The 11,921-nt window shown below is 46.0% G+C and overlaps 1 protein-coding gene across 4 annotated transcripts in view; it reads right to left on the bottom strand.

Moving 5' to 3' along the window:
* Positions 1-4,260: 4,260 nt before the first annotated feature.
* Positions 4,261-11,921, bottom strand: part of LOC106565901 (rho guanine nucleotide exchange factor 10-like protein) — a 128,592-nt gene continuing 120,931 nt past the window's right edge. For all 4 annotated transcript variants that reach the window (XM_014133570.2, XM_014133569.2, XM_014133567.2 and 1 more), the window contains 2 exons: positions 7,314-7,436; positions 4,261-7,197 (listed from right to left, as the gene is read on the bottom strand). In XM_014133570.2, the coding sequence (XP_013989045.2) occupies positions 6,653-7,197; positions 7,314-7,436 (668 nt within the window). In that variant the 3' untranslated portion in view covers positions 4,261-6,652. The remainder of the gene's footprint in view (positions 7,198-7,313; positions 7,437-11,921) is intronic.

The following is an 11,921-nucleotide window of genomic DNA, read 5'->3' as shown; positions in this document are numbered from 1 at the left end:
GGGGGATGCAACCAAGCTCACATTAAACCATTCATGAACACAAATGATCGGAAGTACATAGGCCCCCTTCCTGCTTAGTATAAAAAATAAAAATGATTATAGATACCCAAAATAGATTGAATCGGCTTGTCATTCAAACAGTATTGATGAATTGGCAGTGTGGTGCCAGGACAACAACCTCTCCCTCAATGTGAGCAAGACAAAGGAGCTGATCGTGGACTACAGGAAAAGGCGGGCCGAACAGCCCCCATTCTCATCGATGGGGCTGTAGTGGAGCGAGTCGAGAGTTTCAAGTTCCTTGGTGTCCACATCACCAACGAACTATCATGGTCCAAACATACCAAGACAGTCGTGAAGGAGACTGAAAATATTTGGAATGGGTCCCCAGATCCTCAAAAGGTTCTACAGCTGTACCATCGAGACCATCCTGACCGGTCGCATCACCGCCTGGTATGGCAACTGCTCGGCATCGGACCGTAAGGCGCTACAGAGGGTAGTGTGTATGGCCCAGTACATCACTGGAGCCAAACTTCCTGCTATCTAGGACCTATATAATAGGCGGTGTCAGAGGAAAGCCCATAAAATTGTCAGAGACTCCAGTCACCCAAGTTATAGACTGTTTTCTCTGCTACCGTATGGCAAGCGGGACCAGAGTGCCAAGTCTAGGACCAAAAGGCTTCTCAACAGCTTCTACCGCCAAGCCATAAGACTGCTGAACAATTAATAAATCGCCACTGGACTATTTACATTTGCCCCCCCCCCTTTTTGTACACTGTTTATTATCTATGCATAGTTACTTCACCCCTGCCTACATGTACAAATTACCACAACAAACCGCCATCTTGCACACTGACTCGATACCGGTACCCTCTGTATATAGCCTCGATGTTGTTATTCTTATTGTGTTACTTTTTATTATTATTTTTTACTTTAGTCTATTTGGTAAATATTTTCTTAACTCTTCTTGAACTGCACTGTTGGTTAAGGGCTTGTAAGTAAACATTTCAGGGTAAGGTCTACACTTGTTGTATTCAGCGCAAGTGACAAATAAAGTTTGATTTGATATCAAATGCCTTCTTACACTTTTAGATGGGGGATGCAACCAAGCTCACATTAAACCATTCATGAAGACAAATGTTCGGAAGTACGTAGGCCCCCTTCCTGCTGAGTATAAAAAATAAAGATGATTATAGATACCCCAAAATACACTGCTCAAAAAAATAAAGGGAACACTTAAACAACACAATGTAACTCCAAGTCAATCACACTTCTGTGAAATCAAACTGTCCACTTAGGAAGCAACACTGATTGACAATAAATGTCACATGCTGTTGTGCAAATGGAATAGACAACAGGTGGAAATTATAGGCAATTAGCAAGACACCCCCAATAAAGGAGTGGTTCTGCAGGTGGGGACCACAGACCACTTCTCAGTTCCTATGCTTCCTGGCTGATGTTTTGGTCACTTTTGAATGCTGGCGGTGCTTTCACTCTAGTGGTAGCATGAGACGGAGTCTACAACCCACACAAGTGGCTCAGGTAGTGCAGCTCATCCAGGATGGCACATCAATGTGAGCTGTGGCAAGAAGCTTTGCTGTGTCTGTCAGCGTAGTGTCCAGAGCATGGAGGCGCTACCAGGAGACAGGCCAGTACATCAGGAGACGTGGAGGAGGCCGTAGGAGGGAAACAACCCAGCAGCAGGACCGCTACCTCCGCCTTTGTGCAAGGAGGAGCAGGAGGAGCACTGCCAGAGCCCTGCAAAATGACCTCCAGCAGGCCACAAATGTGCATGTGTCTGCTCAAACGGTTAGAAACAGACTCCATGGGGGTGGTATGAGGGCCCGACTTCCACAGGTGGGGGTTGTGCTTACAGCCCAACACCGTGCAGGACGTTCGGCATTTGCCAGAGAACACCAAGATTGGCAAATTCGCCACTGGCGCCCTGTGCTCTTCACAGATGAAAGCAGGTTCACACTGAGCACGTGACAGACGTGACAGAGTCTGGAGACGCCGTGGAGAACGTTCTGCTGCCTGCAACATCCTCCAGCATGACCGGTTTGGCGGTGGGTCAGTCATGGTGTGGGGTGGCATTTCTTTGGGGGGCCGCACAGCCCTCCATGTGCTCGTCAGAGGTAGCCTGACTGCTATTAGGTACCGAGATGAGATCCTCAGACCCCTTGTGAGACCATATGCTGGTGCAGTTGGCCCTGCGTTCCTCCTAATGCAAGACAATGTGGCTGGAGTGTGTCAGCAGTTCCTGCAAGAGGAAGGCATTGATGCTATGGACTGGCCCGCCCGTTCCCCAGACCTGAATCCAATTGAGCACATCTGGGACATCATGTCTCGCTCCATCCACCAACGCCACGTTGCACCACAGACTGTCCAGGAGTTGGCGGATGCTTTAGTCCAGGTCTGGGAGGAGATCCCTCAGGAGACCATCCGCCACCTCATCAGGAGCATGCCCAGGCGTTGTAGGGAGGTCATACAGGCACGTGGAGGCCCCACACACTACTGAGCCTCATTTTGACTTGTTTTAAGGACATTACATCAAAGTTGGATCAGCCTGTAGTGTGGTTTTTCACTTTAATTTTGAGTGTGACTACAAATCCAGACCTCCATGGGTTGATAAATTGGATTTCCATTGATTATTTTTGTGTGATTTTGTTGTCAGCACATTCAACTATGTAAAGAGTTAAAAGTATTTAATAAGATTATTTCTTTCATTCAGATCTAGGATGTGTTGTTTAAGTGTTCCCTTAATTTTTTGGTGCAGTATAGATTGAATGGGCTTGTCATTCAAACAGTACTGATGAAAAATCAAGTCCATTTGATCTACAGTAAATATGGGTATATGAGGACATCTAGTGGTCACCGGGTTTTACATTCTTGGCCAATTGCCATCATAAATGTGCATCCCCCTTCACAAGATTGAGGTTGGGTGAGTCCCCTTTCCTATAAAAAAAAAAAACACAACTAGAGATTTTATGGACTAGCATGCAGTGCAATGAGATATATTTGATGCAGATATTTACTTTGCAACATGTATTGTCATTGACTTGAACAAAATATAATTGTATGAGCTATGCATCTGTGTACTGGTGTTTTTGTACCTCTCTACTAGCTAGCTAGCTAGCTAGATGGGGAAGTCCAGTCCCAGAGGCAGTCTGTTCTGCATGACTTCTTGACTTCGATACAATGTGTCATCATACATTTCTGCATGCCCACTGGTAACTGTCATAGCTGTCTTGCTAGCTAACTTAGCTCATCAACCAGTATTTTCTTTTGCAATTTCTGCATGATGACACTTATTAAAGCCTTGGATCTCATAAGGACCTCACTGTCACCACTGGTCATCAGGCTAGCCACTTACCCAGCAGGATTGCATCAATTTCCATTGGGCTAGTACTAGCTAGGCTGAGCTAGGCAGCTAATGCTAGCTAGTTAACGTGAGCTGATTGCCATGTAGCAGATGCTATGCTAACATTAGCTAGCTAGCTAGCTAATGTCGCTACACCATAGTCGTGACAAAATCATGTTTTGACATTGTAGTGGCTATTGATGTGTTTTGTTGTTGTATCTTTTGTTTAGTGATATTGTGAATATCACCTTTTTGGCATTTAACGTGGATTTAACTACCGGTATGTATCTAATCCAGTTTCACCATGAGAAAATTAGTGAAGTCCCAAATTCCTGTGAGATACTGGGAGAATTTGCACACTGGATATGGAGCCTAAGAAATGAAAGATCATGTCACAGATTAGGAGCCACTCCCTTTATTTCATGATTTGATATATTTTATGTGATAAGATGGCCAGGGGTAATTACAGATGCCTGTGATAATCTGAAGTACCCAAACGGGCCACTAGATGTCTTGTGATTACATACAATTCAGGTAGTTTACTGGTAAATTTAGAAAGTTTCCAGTAATATACACTCCCTTTGCAACCCTAGGTGTGGAGACATATGGGCAGACTGAGCACAGAGGGCCACACCAGGTCCAGTTATCCAACATACTGGGCTGGACCATACTGCTATGGGCTGTACGAACAGAGAAATGTGAAGTCTGGTTCCAAATCGGATGAGCCAAGGGATTGGATACAGTGGCCTCTAACAGAGAGACTCTTATTAGGCTTCACAAAATGGGACAAAATGTAGACGTATTTTATGGTTTGTGGGTCATTGAACAGGTTCAGACTTGTAAATCTTCAAATCAACACACCAACCTTAATTTGAGTCCCACAAAAGATGATTAGAATCATGTTATCACTATGAAGTATTTATTTAACATTGACATGTTACACATGAATTATGAAACACTTTTACAGTACAGTATGTAAGCATGTATTTATTAACGTACCAATAGGACATTGGAATTGACATGTAATGGAGTAAAGCAATATTTTGTATGTGCAATGTAACTTAACATTATTAATCTAATGTTAAAGACTTCTCACTCTATTAACGTACACAACTGAGTCACATAATTATTTAATCATAATCAAAAGTTAAACCAGCCAACTCATCACAAGCCTCTTCCTCTACAACAGGGGTATCGAAGTCTATAGTATTATAAGTGCACATTATTTTCAGTTATGTGAATGAAAGTTGAATTATGGGAAGCTTCGAGAAGCTGCATAAATCGGTGTTATAAGAACAGACAGTATGGTCGGTATGAGTGTGAAGTTATAATGGACAATCTCCATTTAGGAGTTTGAATAGATCAAATAATAATGAGTGTGAATGGATGAGAAAGGATGAGAGAATGGAAACACACTAAGATATAGGATGCAATAACGTCTGAGCAAACACCCCAGCAGTGGGAAAGGCAAACCACTGAAACAGTTGTTGTACATACAGGTAGTGTTTGTGGATGAATAATCTATGCTACATACAGGTTACTCAATCATACACTCATGTACCCTCTGGCTACATCCAAATAACCTTGACTTGTTGGTGACCTCCAGAAAAGAGTTGTGGAAATGTATTATCATAGAAACACTAAATAGGTCCTGTGGTTTTCTACAGTACGCTTTAAACAGCTTTTCTCATGTGTACGTTTGGATAGAAACACCTCAACGCTCTGTATTGAGTTGTGTTTTCTATTGAAAAGCTGCTGTCTGTCAATGCCGGGGAGATTAAGTAAAATAACAAAGAATGTTTCAAAATCTTAGAAAGCATGGCCTTCAACTGGGATGAAATAGAGTACTCAGATGTGGAGATGTAACTGGAATTATTAACAGATTCTACAGAAGTCGTGACAAAATATGTAATCAACCATCACTTCCATCCAGCAGCACAGGCAATTTAAAAGAACACTTCAATGCCATGCATTCATAGCCAAACATCTCAATTAATTTGTAAATGAACACTTTTCAAAGATGTTGTCAAAGGTCTTTTCCATTGTGGAAGAATAGAAACAGGAACAGGGCAGGATAATACCATGTCTCTGTTAGCACACCAGACCACCGATGGCAATGTCTTCACAAAGGAAGTGAAGGAAAGGAGACAGAAATGCTACTAGGGGATAGATTTATCAAAGGTTTGCGTGTGTTAAATTGCCACAGAACCCCATACGAAGCATTCTCCCCTCCGATTGCCTATACACAGCAACTAATGATGTCTTGGTGGCTGCAGTTGTTGTATTTTGTAGTTAATTCAGTAGGCCTTTTGATGTGTAACAAAGGTGAAATAATTGTGAGCCTATGTGTTTGCTTTAACTAACTTAAAATTAACAATGTACAATGTCTTCGTCATCAACAATAAAGATCTACAGTATGGTATCTGTTTTGCATTTTGCAGTAATTCGAGTAGGAACATTGAAAGTTAAAACCTCTAAACTGCGGTAGACCAGGAAACATCTGAGACATTGTCTTCTATTCCCTCTCAGGAATCTTCCTTGTCAATGATACCTCAGATAACCCATCTATTTATGCAGTATACTGTAAAACATCAGACGATTAAGGACTCACAGTCAGTGTCTAACACACTTTAATTTCCTAGAAGCACAGATTCAAATGTGACACACTATGACAGACATTTCACATATTTCACATTGCCAGGGAGTGAGCACGAGGCTTACTGAACTAACAGAACTAAATAAGTCCTTCGTAAACCAACAGTAGTTTCTCAGCTCTAAACTGATGCGTTCTCTCCCAAAGGATCAGATAAAAGATGTCCATCTCCAGCACTGCAGCATGGTAAATTCAACAAACGGTCGCTCTCAAAGGAATGTGGTCCATTGTTACAGAGGAATGCTGTCAACTGTGGGAGAGAAATGTTCGTGAGGTGAGCACAGTCAGTCAAATGATGCTTGATTTCGGGATATCCATTTTGGCAAGGTGGGGAGAGGACCAGTTTAAGCTGTCACAAGAAATGCCCTGGGCCTGTGGCTGAGGAAGAGATACACACAGAGCCACCAATGGGATGGCAGTGCCCCATGCCTCACAGGCCACCAGCAGGTCTCCTCAGATGGAGCATGCAGGAGTTCCTGAACCCACACAAGGAGCCATCAGCCTGGCCTCGTGCTCTGTGCCAGCACTAATACACTTCTCTCACATGGTTCAAGTTCCTGTCATTATGGAATGGAGAGGATTCGGGGCTGGGGTAAAGACCTGTTTCTCCACACTACACTGCCTGAATGTTGATGTCCAGGTCACACAGTTAGTGGCAGTTGCCATACCATCAGGGTTGTTTCTTTAGACTCCACACCCGTGCGCTCTGCTGTCCCTTCCCTCAGTCTTTGGAAGCCCCTGCCCCCGGATATGACCGCGGCCGAGGTCACCCTGTCCCTACGCCCCCTGTCTCGCTCACAGGGGCGCCCCCGCACCCACATCTCGGGGTCGTCACTGAGCTCATAGATGGAGCCGTCCTCCAGTCTTTGTTCCAGAGATTCCAGAGAGGAGTCAGATGCCTCGTCGCCCCGTGCCGTCAGTGCTCGCCCCGGCAACCCCGACGTGGAGCGTAGCCTGTACTGAAGCAGCACACCCTGCCCCTTGCCCCGCCCCTCCCCCTGGGAGCAGCCTGACTGCTGAAGAGACTCCTGGGAGGAGGAGTCACTGCGGTCCTCCCCTCCGCAGGCAGAGTCGGGTCCATCCCCCACTGAGTCCCTCTTCAGCAGCTCTGCGGACAGGGTGCTGGAGGTGGCCACCAGGAAGTCCACTGGACCACAGTGGGCATTCAGAGAGGTCATCCCCTTTCCTGCAGGACAGAGACACAACCAGAAAAGCACAATGTTGACATACATATCCCCAGGAGCAATTAGTATTCCCATTTTGATAATGGATCATTTGTCACAGTGAAAAACTCATCTGTACCTGTTATTTTGGGAATGCCCTCCAGTTTGGGCACGGGCAGGGTGATGATGACTCCCTGGGCAGTCCCCACCCACAGAAGCCCCTGGCAGATGAGCAGGCTGGTGACACGCATGCTCTTCTGGCCTACAACATAGGAATAGGGAAACATGAGAGTTTTGTTAAGTACTGTATTCATAGCATTATGGAAATGAAACAATAACTCATGTTAGTTATTGTTGATAAAATCAAATTATTATTTCTGGCACCACATACAGTATGTGTCACAGGCGTCATAATGAGTAGACCAAGGTGCAGCGTGGAATATGTTCATCTTGAGTTTAATGAAGAATGAACACTTTACAAATTAAACAAAAATGACAGCCGACAGTTCCGTCAGGTACTTACAACTAAACGGAAAACCATTACCCACAAAAAACAAAGGAAAAACAGGCTGCCTAAGTATGGCTTCCAATCAGAGACAACGATAGACACCTGCCTCTGATTGGAAACCATACCCGGCCAAAACATAGAACACAAAACATAGAATGCCCACCCACCCATCACACCCTGGCCTAGCTAAACAGAGAAAACACAGCTCTCCTAGGTCAGAGCGTGACAGTACCCCCCCCAAAGGTGCGGACTCCCGGCCGCAAACCTGAACCTATTGGGGAGGGTCCGGGTGGGCATCTATAATTGGCGGCAGCTCTGGTTCGGGGCGTAGCCCCCACACCGCCCGCTGATCCCCCCGCTTCTGTGTTGCCGGAGGCTCTGAACTGCCGACGAAGACTCTGGGCTGCAGGCCGTCGCTGAAGACTCGGGGCTGCAGGCCGTCGCTGAAGACTCGGGGCTGCAGGCCGTCGCTGAAGACTCGGGGCTGCAGGCCGTCGCTGAAGACTCGGGGCTGCGGAGCGTCGCTGAAGACTCGGGGCTGCGGAGCGTCGCTGAAGACTCGGGGCTGCGGAGCGTCGCTGAAGACTCGGGGCTGAGGAGCGTCGCTGGGGGCTCCGGGCTGAGGAGCGTCGCTGGGGGCTGAGGAGCGTCGCTGGGGGCTCCGGGCTGAGGAGCGTCGCTGGAGGCTCCGGGCTGAGGAGCGTCGCTGGAGGCTCCGGACAGGGGACCTTCGCTGCAGGCTCCGGACAGGGGACCTTCGCTGCAGGCTCCGTGCCATGGATCATCACTACTTGTTCCGTGCCATGGATCATCACTACTGGTTCCGCGCCATGGATCATTACTGGAGGCTCCGGGCCATGGATTATCACTGGAGGCTTCGGGCCATGGATTATCACTGGAGGCTTCGTGCCATGGATCATCCCTGCAGGCTCCGGGCCATGTATCATCACTGGAGGCTTCATGCCATGGATCATCCCTACAGGCTCCGGGCCATGGATCATCACTACAGGCTCCGGGCCATGGATCATCACTACAGGCTCCGGGCCATGGATCATCACTACAGGCTCCGGGCCATGGATCATCACTACAGGCTTCATGCCATGGATTATCACTGGAGGCTTCGGACCATTGATCATCACTGGAGGCTTCCTACGGGGAGCTGGAACTGGTCTCACCAGACTGGGGAGACGCACAGGAGACTGGGTGCGCAGGGCAGGCACAGGGCACACTGGGCTGTGGAGCCTTACTGGAGGTCTGGTGCTTAGGGCTGGCACAACCCGTCCTGGCTCGATGTTGACTTTAGCCCGGCAAGGGCGGAGCGCTGGTACAGGACGAACTGGGCTGTGCTGGTGAATGAGGGGTACCGTGCATAGAGCAGGCGCAGGATAACCTGGGCCGAAGAGATGCACTGGAGACCAGATACGTTGAGCCGGTGCACTTCTCCCTGGCTGCCGGCCAAGTCTAGTACGGCAACGGTGAGGAGCTTGCACCGAGCGCACCGGGCTGTGAGTACGCACTGGCGACACATCGCGTATCACCGCATAACACGGTGCTTGCTCGGTCACTCGCTCCCCACGGTAAGCACGGGGAGTTGGCTCAGGTCTTAAACCCGCCTTTGCCAATCTACCCGTGTGCCCCCCCAAACATTTTTTGGGGGGTAGCTGCCTCTCGGCCTCCTGTTGCTTGCCTAGCCGTTCCTCCCAGTATCGTCGTTCCGCCGTCGCTGCCTCTATCTCCCATTGCGGACGGCGATACTCCCATGGCCTTGTCCAGGGTCCTGCCCCATCTAGGATCTCCTCCCAGGTCCACTCCTCTAAGCCATACTGCTTGGTCCCACTCCTCCTCCTGGAGAGTACACGCTGCTTGCACCTCTTGTGGTGGGTAGTTCTGTCACAGGCGTCATAATGAGTAGACCAAGGTGCAGCGTGGAATATGTTCATCTTGAGTTTAACCTGTTGGGGCTAGGGGGCAGTATTTTCACGGCTGGATAAAAAAACGTACCCGATTTAATCTGGTTACTAATCCTACCCAGTAACTAGAATATGCATATACTTATTATATATGGATAGAAAACACCCTAAAGTTTCTAAAACTGTTTGAATGGTGTCTGTGAGTATAACAGAACTCATTTGGCAGGCAAAACCCTGAGACATTTTCTGACAGGAAGTGGATACCTGATGTGTTGAATTACCTTTAAGCCTATGCCATTGAAACACACAGGGGTTGATTAATGTTTTGGCACTTCCTATTGCTTCCACTAGATGTCACCAGCCTTTACAAAGTGTTTTGAGTCTTTTACTGTGAGATCTGACCGAACAAGAGCCATGGAACGGTGATGGCCGATTAGACTCTGGCGCGCGAGTTCATGTTGGGTACCCTCGTTCCAATACGTTATAAAAGAGAATGCATTCGTCCACCTTGAATATTATTCATGTTCTGGTTAAAAAAGGCCCTAATGATTTATGCTATACAACGTTTGACATGTTTGAACGAACGTAAATATATTTTTTTCCCCTCGTTCATGAAGTGAAGTCCGGCTGGCTTAGATCATGTGCTAACAAGACGGAGATTTTTGGACATAAATGATGAGCTTTTTTGAACAAAACTACATTCGTTATGGACCTGTGATACCTGGAAGTGACATCTGATGAAGAGAATCAAAGGTAATGGATTATTTACATAGTATTTTCGATTTTAGATCTCCCCAACATGGCGGCTAGTCTGTATCGCAACGCGTATTTTTCTGGGCGCAGTGCTCAGATTATTGCAAAGTGTGATTTCCCAGTAAGGTTATTTTTAAATCTGGCAAGTTGATTGCGTTCAAGAGATGTAAATATATAATTCTTTAAATGACAATATAATATTTTACCAATGTTTTCTAATTTTAATTATTTAATTTGTGGTGCTGACTTGACTGCCGGTTATTGGAGGGAAACGATTTCCTCAACATCAATGCCATAGTAAAACGCTGTTTTTGGATATAAATATGAACTTGATAGAACTAAAAATGCATGCATTGTCTAACATAATGTCCTAGGAGTGTCATCTGATGGAGATTGTAAAAGGTTAGTGCATCATTTTAGCTGGTTTTATGGTTTTGGTGACCCTGTCTTTGAATTGACAAAACATTACACACAGCTATTGTCAATGTACTCTCCTAACATAATCTAACTTTATGCTTTCGCCGTAAAACCTTTTTGAAATCGGACAACGTGGTTAGATTAAGGAGATGTTTATCTTTCAAAGGGTGTAAGATAGTTGTATGTTTGAAAAATTTGAATTTTGACATTTATTTGTTTTCAAATTTGCCGTCCTCTTGAAATGCACCGGCTGTTGATGGAGTGCCCCACTGGGGGGGACGCTAGCGTCCCACCTAGCCCATAGAGGTTAATGAAGAATGAACACTTTACAAATTAAACAAAAATGACAGCCGACAGTTCCGTCAGGTACTTACAACTAAACGGAAAACAACTACCCACAAAAAACAAAGGAAAAACAGGCTGCCTAAGTATGGCTTCCAATCAGAGACAACGATAGACACCTGCTTCTGATTGGAAACCATACCCGGCCAAAACATAGAACACAAAACATAGGTGGGTGGGCATTCTATCACACCCTGGCCTCGCTAAACAAAGAAAACACAGCTCTCCTAGGTCAGAGCGTGACAGTATGTTTACATCAAGTCAGTTATTAGTATCATTCAACAGTACACAGTTATGCATGTTGTGTTGTGCTGTTGTGTTTGCATGCACTTTCTTTGTTTCAGTACAATAGGTATTAGTTATCACTATGCAGTTGAAGTCGGAAGTTTACATACACTTAGGTTGGAGTCATTAAAACTTGTTTTTCAACCACTCCACAAATTTCTTGTTAACAAACTATAGTTCTGGCAAATCAGTTAGGACATCTACTTTGTGCATGACACAAGTAATGTTTCCAACAATTGTTTACAGATTATTTCACTTATAATTAACTGTATCACAATTCCAGTGGGTCAGAAGTTTACATATACTAAGTTGACTGTGCTTTTAAACAGTGTCATGACGTTGGCCTCTTTGGGTACAGGAAGGACAGTTGACCCCCTCCCCTTTGTACCATCCCCCAACCTACCTTCCCAACCACCCAGGCCCTGTGTGAAAGGGTTGTAAAAACTCTAAGAGGAGTCTCTGGCCACATGGCCCATAGAGAGACACAGGAAATTCTTCCAACTCACAGAATTGGGGAGCCAAGCGACATTTG

Source organism: Salmo salar, chromosome ssa12 (assembly GCF_905237065.1).
Source record: "Salmo salar chromosome ssa12, Ssal_v3.1, whole genome shotgun sequence".
NCBI lineage: Eukaryota > Metazoa > Chordata > Actinopteri > Salmoniformes > Salmonidae > Salmo > Salmo salar.
This window is presented reverse-complemented; position numbering and strand designations above follow the sequence as displayed.